Source organism: Macaca mulatta, chromosome 1, assembly GCF_049350105.2.
Source record: "Macaca mulatta isolate MMU2019108-1 chromosome 1, T2T-MMU8v2.0, whole genome shotgun sequence".
NCBI classification, from domain to species: domain Eukaryota; kingdom Metazoa; phylum Chordata; class Mammalia; order Primates; family Cercopithecidae; genus Macaca; species Macaca mulatta.
Window position 1 is genome coordinate 27112754 of NC_133406.1, and position 18923 is coordinate 27131676.

The window sequence follows — 18923 nt, forward strand, 5'->3', positions numbered from 1 at the left end:
TTGGCAACATGTATCAATAATTTTTAAGCTAAAATGCTTTTGGACCCAAGAATTTATGCTAAGTGTGTAATCACGATGCATACCAAAAAGTCTATTCAGAGATTTTTATGACGACATTATTTGTAAGAGCGGAATATTGAAAACAAACACAAATGACATTAATTGGGGGTGGAAAATTAATGATGGTGGATCCATGAAAAAAATGTTAAAGGTCACTAAAAATGAAACACTTTAACTTGAAAGATAGGAGAGAAGTCTCAATGTATGATGTTAAATAAAGAAGCAGAATAAAAATTGTAATATACACCGTGATCTCAAAGATGTAAAATAAATAACCATATATGAAGAGAGCACATGTATTCCATGCATTGTCTCTTCTCGTCTTTAAAATGGTAGTAATAATTGTAACTACCTCATAGGGTTAGACTGAGATCATGGAAAGTGCTCAATGAACATTAGCTGCTATTATTAGTAGCAGTGGTAATAGTAGCAGCAGTAGTAATAGATAGTAATAATATCATTAAGGCTTTGCATCACATGCAGACCCTGAGTTCAGGGGTGGTAAACATTCAGAAGGCCTATGAAGGGAGTTACTGAGACCACATCTCTGGATACTTAAGAGAATATCCAACTATCTTTACTTGATTAGACATTTACCTTCCTGGAGACAACAATGGCTTGAATAATCCCTTATGATCCCTTTTAAGTGTGTCAAAGAGCTCACTGTGTCTTTTTCTCCCAGATGACATATACAGTGCATTCCATAACTCAGCCTAGGTCTCAGCATCATGGTGCACAGCCATCTATTCTATTGCCTTCTTATTTTTTTTATTTTTTTATTTTTTTGCTTTTCAATTTTTTTATTACAGTAAAATTTACATAGCATGAAATTTACCATTTACCTTGTCACCAACATTAAGTGTACAGCTCAGTGGTATTAAGTACATTCATATTATTGTGCCACCATCACCATTATCCATCTCCAAAACTCTTTTCATCGTCTCAAACTGAAACTCAATATCCATTAAACCACAATTCCCTATTTCCCTCTCCCCCTGAGCCCTTAGCAACCACCATTCTACTTTGTGTCTCTATAACTTTGACCACTCTAAGTTCCTCATATGAGTGGAATCATACAGTATTTGTCCTTTTGTAATGGCTTATTTCACTTAGCATAATGTCTTCAAGGTTCATTCATGTTTGTGGTATATGTCAGAATTTACTTCCTTTTTAAGGTTGAATAATATTCCATTGTAAGTATGTGGAATACTTTTCACTTATCCATTCATCTATTGATGGGCGTTTTCGTTGCTTCCACATTTTAACTGTTGTGATTAATGCTGCTATGAACATGGGTGCACAAACATCTCTTCAAGACCTGCTTTCAAACCATTGCCTCATTTTAAAATCAAGGTATACTTAGACCCAGGGGAGTCACATAAATTGCTCAGATATCTCAGTAAATGAAAACACAAAATGTCAATATTACACTTTTGGAACATGACTTTAGTGTGAGGTACTCCTCATAAAAAAATAATAATTCTGTGAACCACCCCACCCCCACATGAGTGCCTTAATATAAGAGCAAACTATTAGAAACCTAACATATTGAAAGAGGATCATTTTGTCAAATCAGACCATAGACATATGATTTATAAGGTAACATATCATCATATTCATTTTCCCTATAAATCTTACAAGAGTTTTAAAGTTGCATTTACACACACTAATTCACAACTACTAGTGAGGCAGGTAGGTAAAGCAGATAATAGTAGCCCAATTTTACAGAAGATACTAAGCCTCAGAGTCTAAACCACTAGCTTAAGGACAGGAAGTGACAGGACTGAACTACCCTTCCTCATTCCATGCTATTCCTCATGCATGATTTCTTCCCCCAAGTCCCATCTTCTTCATTCCAATGCACCCTATATGTGTCAATCAGTGCAACCCTCACCTTGATTATACTATAGTGGACATGTTGTGCCTAAGACTGACTTCGCTCACCATTTCATCTCATCTCTGGTCCCAAGCACAAAGGACACGGCACATAGTAGGTTCTCAGTGAATATCTGATAAAGAAAGGCATGCCAGTGCTCAGTGCAGATGCTGATGCCTCGAATGAGCTGAGACACACAGAAAAACGTTACCACTGTTACAGTACCTTGACAGACTGGGGCTGGCGCTGTCCACTGTCCCAAGTTATCACACCGAACTATATCAGCTCCTCTCAGCATGAAACCTTCAGCACAGCGGAAGCTACAGTTGGTATCATACTGAAACGCTCTCAAGGATGGAGAGCAATCCATGCTTCCGTGGACAGGACTCTCCAGCGGCTCACACGAAATAGCTAAGTGGAAAAGATACCTTCTAAAGCCAGGTAATGGAAGGGCTGGGTTCTTCCTCAGAAAAAATTTCTGGATGCTACATCTTTCCTGTCCACATTTTCGGTATGTTCAGAACCCTAAAACCTCCATTTTCCAAAAGAGAGACTGCCTGGAACACCTTCCCATGCTCCTCTTTGCCTGACTCACTCTCACCTGCCCTTCAGGTCTCGGCTTAGACTTCCCTTTCCTTAGGAAGGCCTCCCTTCCCACCTTAACCAAGGGTAGGAGCCCCTGAAATGTGCTCCCACAGCCTCTGTTCTTGTGCTGTTCATACATGATTGTCATTCTTCCCCATCATACCATGGTCTCCTCGAGGTTGGGCTCAGTCATTCGTAGGTTTATTCTGGAGCTGAGCAGAGTGTTTTGTATATTGAAAGTGCTCATTAAATATTGACATTATCTGTGAAATTGAATCTGAAAAGAGTATATACAGGAAAACGCTGGACTTGTAGGAAAAAGCTGGACTAGCATAGCTTATTGTTGACACTGTTACCTAGTCCTATGAAATGATCGCGACCGGACTTTGTCTCTAGAACACAGGATGTCATCGTAATCAGACTTCAGTTGCCAAGCGAGTGCAGCCAAAGTGAATTCCTGAGCACAATTAAGCCCTGAGTGACCTCAGTTCTGATAAAGATTGGTTTCCTCATGCTCCTCCTTGATAAAGCATTTTATCTCCAGGCTATTCTTGAGGCTTTTCAAAGTGTAAAGACCACCTCTTTGCTCTGGGCTTTGACCTCTGGTTTTTACAGAATCAGAACATTTAAGAATGAAAAATCTGGCTGGGCACAATGGCTCATGTCTGTAATCCCAGCACTTTGAGAGGCTGATGTGAGTGAATCACTTGAGGTCAGGAGTTTGAGACCAACCTGGCCAACATGGTGTAACCCTAGTCTCTATTAAAAATACAAAAATTTGCCTGTAATCCTAGCTACTTGGGAGGCTGAGGCAGGAGAATCACTTGAACCTGGGAGGCAGAGGTTGCAGTGAGCTGAGATCATGCCACTGCACTCCAGCCTGGGCAACAGAGAGATTCTGTCTCAAAAAAACAAAAACAAAAACAAAAACAAAACTCTAGTGCTTCTCTCTTCTCTCTTACCTTATAGGAAAGAAAAGTGAGGTTCAGAAGTGTTAAGTACTAGGTAGTAGCAGGGTTGGGCTTGTAATCTAGGTCTGGGAATTCACTAATCCATCATAAATTTCCTATTCTCCCATTACCACTGTCCGCCTTATAAACTGAGGGTGTGAGGCAATTGCACAGAATTGTTTGGTGGAATTGTGTAATTGCCTGGGATTGCATCACACACTCTTTTTCAATGCAATTTTCCTTCCTTTGCTTCTTTGTCAAAAGCTACCTTCAAAGACTACATAGGGAATCACTCTCTTTAGCCACCTTAGCCACTGCTCCCAACTCCCTCTCAAGTATAGGACATGGTCCTATACCTCGGATATATCAGTAGAGCAGAAGCTCTATGCTAGGTACTTTATACATGCTATTTAATTGTATACTTTTAATTGTATACTATTTAATTGTACTTAATCCTCACAAGCACCTTGCAATTCTCAGCTCCATTTCACAGATGAGAAAACCGCGGTTCCTGGAGGTTGAAGAGCTTGCTCCAGTGCAAGAACTTAGAAGAGATCACCCTGACACTAAGAGCCCTTGGCCTCTCTACCATGCCATGATTCCTTCTTGGACAGAATGGAGGTTGCTAATGAAAAATCCTACCCTCACAGGTTGGCAAGGGTGCAGACCAGTGTCCAGAGCCAATGCAACGGAGCGTGTCCAAGCCCCTCACTCTGTAGCCGAGCTGGCACTCAAATTTACAGTTGGAGCCATATGCAAAAGCAGCGAGTGGATGAATACAGTCCATGGTTCCTTCGCTGGGGGCTTCCAGGTGCTGACACTGCACAGCTGGAGATAATAACCAAGGATAAAGAGAAAGGTACTGAGAAAGGAGAAAAGGCACAGATAGAGAGCAATAGTGGAACCACCTCTGAAATGGAGGTGGAGCTAGCAAGATGTGAAGGTCAAGAGACCCTAATGATCTTTGTCCAGACTTGGATTACTGGTTCCCAGGGTGACCTGCGTCTGTTAAAAACAAAGATTCCTCCAAGCTGTATTCTTAATGTCCTCTATTCCCTATACTTCTATCAACCTGTCTCAGTAGGTCTTCTAGTGTCCACTTACAGATGTAGAGGCCACCCTTTCTGATCTTATGTGGAAACTGTGAATCAGGCCATTCTGAAACTGCCTGTGGTTGTGAGTTTGGGGAAAGAAAGGAATTTTTTTTTTGCTTTCTCATCTCAGATGAACCCAATCTAGCTGAATGGCAGGTAGGAAGAGAATTAAATTTTGGCAATTCAGGCCAGCTTCTCCATAAGCTGGTCAGTTTCATCTATGCACTAAGTGAGGACTGGGTGCAATGGACATTATACATCCCAACTACCTGAAACTCACCTTTACACACTGGGGCTGGGGCTGTCCATACCCCCGAGGCTGTGCATTGCACCACTTCTGGTCCAACTAATGCAAATCCCTCTTCACAACTGAAGCCGCAGCTAGACTGATGCTGGAATGCTTTTGCAGAATGAAGGCAGGTCATGTTTCCTCTTTCAGGAATCTTCAGGGGTGGGCACTGGGCAGCTAAAAACAACCACAGAATAATAGGGTGGATCCTTGGACAAATTTTGTCCATCACCTTGGAAGCCTTCAAATTCTGCAGCAGTCACACCTTCCCAAAGAGGCAGGCAGGGTGATGCACTAGAATGGTTCAATGGTATTTTCAATAGCTGTTTGGAAAGATCTAAACACCCTTGTTTTTCATGTAGAGAAGTTAGGTAAAATTATCAAATTAATAATACTTAACCCCTAAGTCCTCATCATTGTACTCTGTTTACTTTACAATTAACAAAGGGAAAGGGGAGGGGTCCTTTTGTAATGTTTTGGCCTAAGAATCAACAATTAAACTGACTAAGTCACTCTACCTGTAAAAAAATACCATGAAAATCGAAATTAATGTTACTCTGGTTGACAGTTAACAGTGATAACCAGAATTTTCCATCTAACATAGATGGTCATTATAGCTCGCATTTTTTAATGAAGAAAGCTCATTCCATCCTCTTCTCCCCAAAAATTCTATGTCAGTGAGGATGAAAAGAATAAGGTCTACATACCTAAACACTGCGGAGGCTTATGTGTCCAGATTCCAGAAGCCAAGCATTCCAGCTTGCTGGGCCCATTTACTTGGTACCCGTCAGCACAGTGGAAGCTGCACTGCGAGTTAAAAGAGAAGTTTCCCAGAGGGTGGCTGCAGTTCATAAGCACGTGTTGAGGGAGCTCAAGTTCTCCACACTCTGTCACTGCAGGAGACAAAATAGTGATTTTTATTTTCCATGTAGAATTAACAGCAATGTCAGGTTTGCTGAAAGCTGTAACTACTTATGTAACCCTCAACGCTAATTTTTTAAACTTCTAACCCAAGCTATCCATCTCTATTTGGTCCCTTTATGTTGGCTGCGTCTTGGGAAATAGTCATTCTTTCACAAGTTTTTACTTCAAACAAGTAAGATTAGCTTCAAAGTGTTCTGTTGGTTTTGCTTCCTTTCCCTTTCCCTTTTCTTTTTTGAGATGTATGAGTCAATGTTTTCTCCCAAGAATAAAATGTTTTTACCTAGAGTGTATGTCTAGGGACACTGAGTGGAGAAGACAGATGATAGAGGGGGGTTAGTACCATCCTATTCTCACTGGAGAGCCTTCAACATGGTTTATTTACTTCTTGGCATCATCTCTAGCATAAAACCAAAATAATATCAACAAAATAGAAGCCTCACCATATTCACATTCTGGCCCATAGAATCCAGGGTAACAGGAGCAGGTGTAGTTCCCGATGGTCTCGAGGCACTCTCCTTGTTTGCTGCAGGACATGTCCTGGCAGGAGGCTGCATAGATATGGAAAGGTCAGAGTCATGAACATTCACCGATGAGAGGAAAAGCTGAATTCTCATTTTGACCATAGACTCATCCCCTCTCAGGTAGGACTGAGCTAGCCAGACAAGAGAGAACCACAGTATCTTCTAGAGAGCCAACATGTTCCCTGTGAAAAGCATTGTAGGGGTCTGCTGGAGTATTGCATGGCTCCCATTTCATACTGGCATTTAGTGTTTCCTAAGGAGGGTACTGCTGTGTGTGGACACAGAGGGACAAATGGAGCCACTGACAGATGTGTGGACAGAGAAACTCTATGTGGTACAAAATGGGTTGTGGTTTTCAAACCAAGTATTGTTTTATTATGGAAGCCCCAATGTCACATATTACAGCATTGAGGTTAGGCACCAGATGTGGGGCGTGGGGTCACACAAGTATGATATGAATCCTGGCTCTGCTGCCTACTTGCTGTGTGACCTTAGGCAAGTTACTTCTCTGAGCTCAGCTTGCCCAGGGTTAGAGCCCAGACCCTTTCATCTTTCATTTGCTTCAAATCTATGTCCAGAATCCTACAGTGGAGAAACAGAGGAGCCAAATGAGATATTTAAGACCTACTCATGGTAAACGACAATCTTATGAGGTGATGTTTCATGAGTCTAAATATAGCAGGCCAAGATAGTGCTGACTATGGCTGACCTGCCATGTCCTCCTCACCAAGACAGTGCCACTCAGGTGACAGAATAGAGCAGGGCCAGAGTTTCTTTCCTGCAAGAAAGTATTTGAGGGTATGTGCACTTGATGAGAATTAGAATTGATACTTTGAAAGCACTGAGAATGTTTTTATTAATGAGGTCATATTTGGGGCAAGGTCTGTGGCTGAACTGTTTTCTGGTGATTATTTCCTCTGCCTTAAGCCCTGTCCACATGCTGGTTCACTTGGAAGTATATTTCAAAAGGATATCCACATGTCATATGTGGATATGCTGTGCTACATGATCTCTATGTTTCCTCTCAATTCTGAGATACTAAAATTCTATAAACCAAGCAAGGTTCTGTAGGAAGAAGTTCCTATGGCAGTCAGTGAATTTGGTGAAGCTGCACTGAGACACTGGGAAGGGTTCAAATAAAGAGAATATGTAGGAGGTAATAGCAGCTAAATAGATACAGGTTTGGTCCACATCGTATTCACCTTACTCCCTGACCTTAACCCCACCAATGTCTTAATGCCTTACAGTAGCAACCCTTGCCTGCCCTGTGTTCTTGGACCATACAAATGTTTCCCCAATTATAGCTTCCTTGGGATCTCAGAACTCCAGGGGAAGAAAGAGACAATGCTCTGTATTCTATCCCATTTCAGAGTTTCCTGAATAGACAGGTTAGCAATTTGTCTATTCCTTTGGATCTCCAGGGAGAAGAAGATTTATTCATGATGATTCAATGAATAAATCTTTTTTTGATAGCATGCTTTGAGGTCTAATAATTACTGACATGTAGAGAATTATTCCAACAATCAAACTTAATTTCATATTACAGTATATGTATTTCTCATCTCCCACGGATAACTGATGCTTCTCTGCATCCTTTACATCTTAGATGGCAAAACGGCATCAATGGGAGTGGCTGCTTAGAGTACTGTGTCGGTGGACATAAAACCCATCTGTGTCAGGTAAAGTTGTACTAATTAGTGATGTCTACCACTGTTGCGAGTTAGAGGAGTGGCATCATTTATGCCAGTAATTTTCAATCTTGTTTCTATCTTGCAATTTTTTTGGTAAGCTTTATTGAGGAAGACTGTCTTGCAGAAATGGATCTTGAAGGCTGGGTGAGAAGCGGAAGTAGTGGCATATTGAAACAGCTAGTGGAAGTCTAGGTTATCTGATAAGAGATAATTCTAGGGAGGCACAGCCCGGAAAGGGGTAGAGAGCTGACTGGGAGAGCAGTAGGATGAGCTAATATCCTGGTAATGTCCATCCTAATCCATGAATATATGGTCATTAATCAATGTATTTATACATAAATGCACTGTTTATAAAGTAGATCTGATTATATGATAATGCATTCATGGATATGTTTTGCCTCCGCTAGGAGGCTTGGGGAGAAGACGGACAATGTAGAAGGTTTTCTTTATTCTATGTATTCTGTTCCATACATGTACTGTTGAGGGCTTCTGAGGGAGAGGTGTTTAAAATCTAAAGAATTCAGAATATGTATGGCAGATGATTTATCGAAGAAGCTTCAGAGTACTTAGAACCTTCCTGCTCAGGGCAGTCCACACCATCCTTGGGCACAGTGTTCATGTGCTACAAAGGACAGAACCGGCCCCTCTAGACAGGGAAGCAACGTCAGAAAGAAGGACTCAGCTCTGACACTAGGCTCATGACTACAGGAAGACCAAGCTTTCAGGAATGTCTGCTTACTCTGGTAGTGGGAAAGTTGACAATTAAAATACACTCGAAGTATTTCACCTTCAATTATTTCTTTCCTGCCCACTCCCCAGCACTACCCTCCCACCAAAGTTCAATGGATCTAAAGGTATGTTGTTGTTGAAGAGAAACTGTAAAGCATTTATAATCCTTGGTTATATTCTCAAATTGTTTCATAAAAATGTAGAGCAAAGAATGTGGTAGTTTATATGGCTAAAAAACACCAACTTTGGAATCAGCATGAGTGTGAAACTGGCTCCACCATCAAGTAGCTTAGAAACTTGGGCAGATTACTTAATAGCTCTGAGCCTTTCCCTCATCAGCAAAGTAAGAGTAATAGAAAAATGATTGATGGAGTTGTCATGAGGACTAAATGTGACTAATATTAAATGAACAAATGACACATGAACTAAATAAACTAATAACACAATGCCTAAAGCATACTGACATTCAGTAGGCATTAGTTACAGCTGTGTCACCTAGGGGCTGGGCTAAATTCCCTTCCAATTTATATTCTCTCTTATACCAGGCACAGGGGTAAACAAAAGCTCTAGACCTAAAATTTGGGAGACTGGTTTCAGGTCCTCACTTTGCTTCTGTCCTGCTCCATGGCCTTGAGAAACTAAAACCTCATGAGTGTCCTTTTTATCAGTTATAAGATGAGACAGGTGAGCTGGATGATACTAAAATTTCCCTCTAGTTTTAAGCAGCCAGTTTTCTCTAATTCTGATCTTATATTCTTCAAGGTGCTCAATCATGCTGACTGACTAACAGTTCACTCCTTGATTTCATGCCCTGCCTTTGTACCTTTGTGTTGACTCAGTGATTACTTTGGCCAACCGGAGAAGGCAGGTTTTTTAAACAGAAAAGTTTCAAAGTAGAGAAGGCCCTACCTGTGTAACACAATGCGTGCTTTTTCTTCAAGCAGTGCTCATCATTCCACTTGCCAGGGGCTGACGGACTCTTGATGTAGATCTCCACGCAGTCCTCGTTGTTCCTTTTGTTGTTAGGTTCATTATCAGCCCAGTTCTCAGCCTCTTTAGTGAGAGCCTTTTTGGTTCCCACCCAGGTCCATGTCTTATTGCTCTTTCGGATCCCAATCCAGTAGTAGGTGCTGTAGTAGGGTAGGACCTCATTGAGGTAATCAATTTCCTTTTTATTCTGGATGGCCACTAAGTCTGTGTAGCGATTCTGGCAGTATTTGCGGGAAGTATTCCATGAGTATGCTTTTGTGCTGTAATGATAAGTCCACGCTGCCACTTCTTTCTGGTTTGTTAGTTCTAGAGTAAAGGAGAGTGTGTGCCAGGTTAGCAACCCTCACCAAAAAGAAGCTGTGACCCCAAGTATGCCTCTGCATAGTCAGATGTGTTTCTGACCAGAACATGAATACCCAAAACATGACTAGTTTATGTCTAATGTAGTTGTTTGAAGGAAAAAGAGTGGTTTCCACCTTTTGCTTAAAAGTGTGAATGAAGTCAGAATAGGAAAATGTCATCTTCTGAGGATCCTTGATGTTAAAGATTTGGAATCATAAGATATCAAAGTTGGGAGGGACCCTGGAAGTCATCTAATTTACTCCTGTCCTTTTATAAAAGAAGGAGACGTAAGTAATTTGCCCAAGCTCAGATTAAATGACACAAAAATGTCTTAAAGGCAGGCTCTACCTCTTCACGTGGAAAATAACATGCTTTATGACCTGGAGCCTACCAGCTGGTCCAGACTCATTGCCCACCATATTTACTTTCTCAGAAAAACAGAATTCCTACTTCCTTGAATTTGCACATGTTCTCCCCACTATCCTGGCTGTTCTCTCTTCTTATGTCTGGTAAACTTTACTCCCCCTACTCTCCATGGCTTTCCCAGATGGACTCTGTGTTCCTTCCTCCAGGCTCCCACAGCACCTCATCCCTGCCTCCATTGCCCTCATTGCCATGTATAGTAATGTCTGTTTCTTTGATACAGCCTACATCTGCCAGGTTGTAAATCTCCAATGGTGTTTTGTTTTTAGCTTTGGATCCTTAGCACTGAGCCTAGAGTTTAGCACTTAACAGGCCTTCAATAAATACGTGTTGAATGAGTGAAACACAGTAGGTTTGTGGCAGAGCCTGGGTAGGAAATCAGATATCCTGATCTGCAGTCTTATAGTCGTTCCATTCTTCTTGGCTGTTTCTCTTTTATTAACTACTCTACTTCCTCCATGTCTGCATACTCACTTATTAACATAGGGCTCAAAACAGCCCTTTTTCACAAGTGTTTTTGATACCAAATGAAATAAAGAATGTGCCTTTCAAAAGTATAAAGGTACTACAGCACTGTTACCATAGCCTGTGGGAGTCCACCCGGGGCAGGAGAGGCCAGTTCCCGCATGAAGAGGTGTACAAAGCAAGCAATCAGACCTGGAAATGGGTTTGTTTCCTGTTTATTTAGAGGCTTGTTTCTATCCAACCCTCTTCTCTGCTGCCTGCATGAGGGTTAGTCATGCTTGTACCTCCCTTGCTGACATTTCCAGGACATTGTTTTGCCTTAAAAACTTCATTCTAATATAGCCAGGGCTGCATTATGACTTTCATAGACTTTAGGCAACTTTGCCTATGTAGGCTTCTTTCTTCATGCTAACATATAGAAAATTCTATTTTGCAACTGCACTGATACAAAGATGAATATATCACTATATATTAAAACATTTTCTTTGACTTCAAATAAAATAATTCTAAAAGACATTCAAACATATTTGTGGGTCTCTAAAAATTGTGTGGGTCTGTGTCTACTATGCCTAATGGAGAAATTGGTCCTGGATATATCATTTTAAGTTCTTTGCTGTGCCCTTTCTACCAATCTGATGGTGTTGGATACATTTGTCTTCCAGCAATCGGCACCTGGACAGTTTTCCCATGCCTCAAATCAACTGGCTACAATCCGTAAAGTTCTCACACATAGCTCTGGGCTCTACCGTAATTACTTGGGGCTAAGAAAAAAGTTAGCATCAAGTTTACCAGAGATCAGGGCACTGAAGCAAAGGAGTCGGGCAATTCCAAAGACCACTCTCCGGAATCTCTGATACAAGATGGCTTTTTGGCAGCTGGCCTGAAACAAGAAGAGAAAACTTTCTTTTAGTATCCATACACCACCAACATGGCCAAAAATAATTCTAGTTAACAATCATTATGTTGAAGTATAATTGCGCCAATTTCCATTGAAGAGTGGTTCAAGCCTTCTGCTTCCTTCTTGCTTCGCATTGCCCTGCTTCTAAGTTCTACCCTGGATGGACACTGTAGCAAGGCTGGGGACAGAGTTCATTTCTTCATTCATTCAACAAATATTTATTGAGTAGCTTGTGCCACCAATATTTGTATTTTAAGATACATTTTCAATGTGTATGGAAGAAAGCTAAACACATTAATATGGCTGTAATTATAATAAAAAACATTATTATAGAAGTCACATGAGAACTTCCTGACCCACACAAATAATGTCTAACCTATACTTTGAGGTCCAGAGCATCAACTAATTGTGTTATGCTATGCCATCTATTTTGTATTATTGATCTTTGTTTTATCTTCTTGCTTTTTCATTTCTGCACACATCTACAATACTATTCAATGTTTAATATACATATGTATGTATATATTTAATATTTCTTAATATATGCAGTAAACTTATTCCCCTTGGATCTATAGCAACTATTATTTCTCATGAACTCTCTTCTGTTGGGCTTTCATCAAATATATGAATATTTTTAAAATGTTTTTGGGGCCGGACGCAGTGGCTCATGCCTGTAATCCCAGCACTTTGGGAGGCTGAGGTGGGTGGATCATGAGGTTAGGAGTTCAAGACCAGCCTGGCCAACATAGTGAAACCCTGTCTCTACTAAAAGTACATTTTTTAAAAATTAGCCAGATGTGGTGGTGGGTGCCTGTATTCCCAGCTACTCAGGAGGTGGAGGCAGGAGAATCACTTGAACCGGGGAAGAGGAGGTTGCAGTGAGTGGAGATCACACCACTGCACTCTACCCTGGGCGACAGTGTGAGTCTCCTTCTCAAAAAAAAAAAAAAAAAAAAGTGTCTACTGTACCTATTGGATAAATTGGTCCTGGATATATCAACTGAGTTCTAGTGATGCTTATCTTCTCCGACTTCCTCATGTTGCACTTGAAAATACTGAAGCTTGGAGCATCTAAATAACACATTCAGAATGACAGTAGCAGAGCCTGACTTTGAAACAAGAGCTCTTTCCACTCTACTTTTTTTTTTAATTTTTATTTTTACCTTCATTAACCTCCAGGCTTCTAAATCCATGCTGCATTGCTGTTGTGGATGGTAGAGTGTGTGACATGACTAAGCCTAGTTGCTACATTGGTTCCCCTCCAAAGCCACTCCAACATTACCATCGACATAAAAACAGTGCATTTGCTATGCATTTGCAGTTTTGTCACTATCCCAGTCAGACTGCTACCTAAAATCTCTCCTGTAAAAAAATCCCACATTGCCATAGACCACAATTTGGTTTGTGACAATTTGCTGCGGGGTTATGTATGTGTTTGTGTGTCTAGACCCAGTGATAGATGATGTAGTGTGCATGGAATGGTGTGCAGTTGTGTGTGTATTCCTGTGTCACGCCCCAGTGACAGATGATGTAGGGTGCATGGAACAGTGTGGGGTTGTGTGTGTGTGTGTGTGTGTGTCATGCCCAGTGATGGATGGTGTAGGGTACATGGGACAGCGTGGGGTTGTGTGTGTGTTCGTGTGTCATGCCCACTGATGGATGATGTAGGGTGCATGGGACAGTGTAGGGTTGTGTGTGTGTGTGTGTGTGTGTGTGTGTGTCATGCCACAGTGACAGATGATGTAGGCTGAATGGGACAGTGTGGAGCTGTGTGTGTATGTGTGTGTCATGCCCCAGTGATGGATGATGTAGGCTACATGGGATGGTGTGGGGTTGTATGTGTGTGTGTGTGTGTGTGTGTGTGTCACGCCCCAGTGATGGATGATGTAGGGTGCATGGGATGGTGTAGGGTTGTATGTGTGCATGTGTGTGTGTGTGTGTGTCATGCCCCAGTGATGGATGATGTAGGGTGCATGGGATGGTGTGGGGTTGTGTGTGTATGTATGTGTCATGCCATAGTGATGGATGATGTAGGGTGCATGGGATGGTGTAGGGTTGTGTGTGTGTTCATGTGTCATGCCCCAGCGATGGATGATGTAGGATGCATGGGATGGTGTGCAGTTGTGTGTGTGTGTCACACCCCAGTGATGGATGATGTAGGGTGCAAGGGATGGTGTGGAGTTGTGTGTGTGTGTCATGCCCCGGTGATGGATGATTTAGGGTGCATGGGACTGTGTGGGGTTGTGCATGTGCTCGTGTGTCATGTCCTGGTGATGGATGATGTAGGGTACATGCAATGGTGTTGAGTTGTGTGTGTGTGTCACTCCCAGTGATGGGTGATTTAGGGTGCATGGGACATTGTGGGGTTGTGTGTGTGTGTGTGTGTCATGCCCAGTGATGAATGATGTAGGTGCATGGGACAGTGTGGAGTTGTGTGGTGTGTCACGCCCAGTAATGGATGATGTAGGGTGCATAGGACAGTGTGGAGTTGCATATGTGTGTGTATGTGTGTTTGTGTGTGTGTGTGTGTCATGCCCAGTGATGGATGATGTATGGTGCATGGGACAGTGTGGGGTTATATATGTGTGTGTGTGTATGTGTGTGTGTGTGTCATGCCCAGTGGTGGATGATGTATGGTGCATGGGACAGTGTGGGGTTGTGTGTGTGTCATGCCCAGTGATGGATGATGTAGGGTGCATGGGACAGTGTGGGGTCATGTGTGTGCATATGTTCGTGCACTTTTGACTACAGCCTGACCAGATACCAGGGAGAACTCAACTCAAACCAGTTGATGTGCAGAGAGCAGAGTTATCTCATAAGCCTAGAACTTTTCATCTGGGAGCTTCTGAATCTTTGCTTTGGTAAGTAGGCATATTTTGTGTTCTTATAAACTGCTGATCTCTGCAGGACCTATGATTAAACACTGAGAGTATCATGACGTTATGATTTATGGTGCTGTTTATTTGCACAAAAAGTAGAGTGACAGATAATCCCTTAGTGAGAAACTAACCCCACTGCTTTCTCTGAATTGTGTTGTGTCACAAGCTGTTGTTACGAACACATTTCAAAGTGCACCATTCCAAATGCTGAAGCAGAAATCTTCAAACCAGGATAAGGCTGACTTCCCAAGGGTTTCACAAGCAAAGAGAGTGTTAATTAAATCTATATTCAGATTCTCAACTTTCACATATATACTTTCTTAAAAACAATTTTCCTAAAATACACCTTTCTCCTGCTTTACAAGAGAAATATTATACCTTTTACTAATTTCTTATTTATTCTAGAGCTTTGCCCTTGGATATAAATACATTCGTATGCCAAAGATGATTCAAAATATTGGTATAGGTATTAAGAATTTGAATATTTTAAATGATATTGCAGCAAATCCTTTTTCAAGTATGGTGATTTCCATTTAGTTCCTTTCATCAGCTTTGAGGGAGCACTCAATTAAGTTGTCAGCTTTGACTAAATTTTGATATTAAATCACTATGTAATTTGGGGCATATAACTTGGAAGGACTTCAAGGAATTGAGACATTGCTACAATAAAACTTCTAATTCCATTTACTTATTCATATGAATGAAGTTTCTCAGGTTTAAATCCTTGAAAATGAAATATGGGAATAATATTGATGCTAAACTTGTTGGATTTTGTTGATAAATAATATTCATTTATGGATATATGAACAAATAGGGGAAAGCTCCTCCTCTCTTAGAGACCAATCTTCAATAGTAATTTAAATACAAAGGTTTAAATTACTTGTCAAAACTTGTAGTATATTTACCTTAGTTTATTTAATTGTGTACTAAAAGTAGCTGTCATGCTAACTCAATAGAATAGAAAAACATTTTAACACATAGAGACTTATGGTTGTAGAAAATTAAAATTTTATATTATATTTTTATTTTGCAAAGAAGTACAATAATCAAGAAAATACTTTAAGCTTAAAATGTGTTGTCTTAGGCTAAATAATGTAGAAGTGGGATAGAAATAAGTATTCAAGGAGAGAAAAATGAATAACATAAAATTTCTTATTACTAAGAGTCTGCTTGTGGTCTTTTAAGTGATGAGGATTGCAGATCACGCTAGTACTTTATTCCATTGGATAAACTTTAAGAAATTATGTAACAATTTTATTTTTAAAGTCTAATTTTTGTAATACATTGGAAAATCCAATCTTCTTTTGCTTTTAAAATTTGGGATAAAAAATTGTAGCTTTCCACTTAGAAAGGTGTAAGAGGTAACGTAGTGCTCCAGGATATTTTTGGAGGTATAGGAGCAAAAATATTGCTGCTGAAGAGCACAACTCTGCAGGCTTCATGAAGGGACCTAAGTGCTTGTCTCTGAACCTGGGCTCTGCCTCTACTCAGGCAGATTGCAGGACGAGTGCAACGATTTTAAATTTAGTGGTAATCTTCCTGTGGAAGTGGTTTTCTCCCTGAACAGAGTATTTCTAGGGATTTCCCTGGCTTTGGGGCCAGCTCACAAGAGTGTGTGGGGCGAGGGAGTCGGCGAGTCTCCTAGTCTCCCATCACAGTGGTCAACTCTACCCACTGTTTCCTGTTTTGGCTTGTTTGTTTAAACTTTTAAATAAGATGTGGTTTAAACAAAGTTTCCAAAAAGAGATGTTTCCCATTTAACCTGTTTGTTCGTTTGTTTACACTTTTTTTAAGCAAAATTTCGTCAGCAAATTCTGTACCACACGAGACAAAACAGAAAGTGAGAGAGAGCGAGAGAACTTGTTTTAAATATTTTAAAATTTTAGAGGACTGGTACAGTGCTTCCGATAAGGGCACAACATCTAAGAAAGGAAAATGCAAGTCAGTGTGCATCCCCTGCTTTAATCTGACATAGTTTTCTGTTTCCTTGCATCACCAAATATCAAGATTCACCTCTTATGGTCTCTTGTGGGAGACCATAAAGGTCACTTTCAAGCTAACTTAGCACTTATCTGCTGTTCTGCAGTAAGTCTTCAGATCATGAATGCCTAAGATGGGGCGGCCACCGCTCCCCACCGCTGAGACTCAATGAGTGTAAATGATTTGCCCAAGCTTGCTCACCTGAATGTACATAGGGTTAACACAGTAATTCTTATTCTTCCAGGGCTTGTGCATTTTCAAAATCTGATAAAAGCCATGGTCAGACTTCTTCAAAACATATGCATACTTGCAGTATTTTAGACAATCTCAGATGGTTCATGACCTACTAAATCTGTCCATGTATAATGGGGCCCGAGTTCAAGATTCTGTGTTAACTGTAAGGCAACTGACAAGGATTTTGTGTGCAGGTGTGGAGAATGGATGATGTTTAAAAATCTTCTTCGAGTAACAATCTTCCTCTGAAACCTGCTTGGGGTGGGCAGGCCTTCTCACACCTGCTCCTACTCTGCATTATAGTCTTCAGGATGCTGCTCTGTCCTGTGTCACTAAGCAAGTTAAGTACGAAAACAAGAGGAAATTCCTCTCTAGAAGCATCCATATGCTCTGCTAGTCTTTGATGTGCTCTGGAAGCCTGGTTCAACTGGAAGTTGCTGGAAAGGAGTCAGAGACTCGGTCATTAGAATAACATCCTGTGCCTCTGTAAGCCTTCATTAAGCACCATGATTATCTTTAATTTTACTTTAATAAAGAACTAGGCTGGGTGGGGTGGCTCGGGCCTGTAATCCCAGCACTTTAGGAGGCCAAGGTGGGCAGATTGCTTGAGGTCAGGAGTTCGAGAACAGCCTGGCAACGTGGTAAAACCTCGTCTCCACTGAAAATACAAAAATTAGTTGGACATAGTGGCGCATGTCCGTAGTCCCAGCTACTTGGGAGGCTGAGGCAAGAGAATCGCTCGAACCCATAAGGCGGAGGTGGCAGTGAGCCAAGACACTCCAGCCTTGGCGACAGAGTGAGACTCTTTCTCAAAAAACAAAACAAACAAAAAAAACTAATAATGATTGCAGGGTAAAGAAAGAAGCAGAGAGAAAGTGGAATAAGCAAATGCCTTGACCTAACTTTTCATAGAAGGAGGTACCAGAGGCTAGTAGGTGTCCCATGGCTTGCCACGTTCCAGGTGGCTTACAAAGTTGGCAGGAATAGTGCCACAGAAACGAGATCCTGTTCTCTTTGTCTACATTGTAGACCACAGTTTTGTGCTTTTAAGAAGGCAGAATCAAACAATGTCCGTCCCTTGACCCTTTGTTCTCCTGCCCATATCAGCCCAATTTCTGTCCTTCCTCTATAGCTAAACTTTCTTAACTTGCTTGCCTCCCCTTTACTTTCCAGCCCACTGCCCCATCATCCTAGCAAAGTGTTCCTGCAAACTTCATTGCTGACATCCTCATTACCAAACCAAATGAAGACTTTCCACCCTTATCTTCCTTGACCTTTCTGTAGCAATAAATACCACTACTTCCTTTTGCCTAAAATGCTTCCCTTAGCTCTTCTGTTGTTCTTCTGCTCTAATGTTTGAGAAACTTTTCTGAGTCTTCTGAATCTACCTCAATCCTCTGCCTTCCCTTGCAGAGGTAAGGGTTTCTCTAGGTTCCCACTTCCATGGCCCTATTCTCTTCTCATTCTTCTGCTTTACTGGAAAGTAAAGATGACCTCCTTATGGTCATCTGTTTCCAATGTCCTCTAATCAGCATCTCCATTTCTGAATATTCTCTTGAGCAGGAGGTCCACAATTTAAATGCACGACAAACATGTGAGTATACAACTGAGGAAGCTACTGACAGAGGCTTCTCAAGGGCAAGGACTATTACTCACTCAGGTCTGAATCCCCAGCCATGGTATGGCACATACTTAATGCTTAATAAACATTTTATGGATAAATGAATGAATGAATAATGGCAGAGGAATGACTGAAAGTAAGATAAAAATATGCTAAATAGAAAAATGTTGGAAAAATACATAATAATTATAACTGAGTGTATTACTTTTACATTAGTGATAATATCTAAGTGAACAAATAAAATGGTGAAGACGGACAGAATTCCAGTCCTCATAGAATGCACATTCTATTGGTAGATATGACAATGAAACAAATACTAATAACTACGCAATAGTACTAAGCAAGTAAACATGAAAAATATTAATAGAATAT

General features: G+C 41.0%; 1 protein-coding gene across 2 annotated transcripts in view; it reads right to left on the reverse strand.

The window, feature by feature from the left end:
• SELP (selectin P) overlaps window positions 1-18923 on the reverse strand; it is a 42023-nt gene that overhangs the window by 19023 nt on the left and 4077 nt on the right. For both annotated transcript variants that reach the window (XM_001094728.5, XM_015124960.3), the window contains exons 2-8: window positions 11729-11819; window positions 9629-10015; window positions 6219-6326; window positions 5562-5747; window positions 4846-5031; window positions 4114-4299; window positions 2162-2347 (exon numbers count right to left, since the gene is read on the reverse strand). In XM_001094728.5, coding sequence (XP_001094728.3) covers window positions 2162-2347; window positions 4114-4299; window positions 4846-5031; window positions 5562-5747; window positions 6219-6326; window positions 9629-10015; window positions 11729-11819 — 1330 coding nt within the window. The remainder of the gene's footprint in view (window positions 1-2161; window positions 2348-4113; window positions 4300-4845; window positions 5032-5561; window positions 5748-6218; window positions 6327-9628; window positions 10016-11728; window positions 11820-18923) is intronic.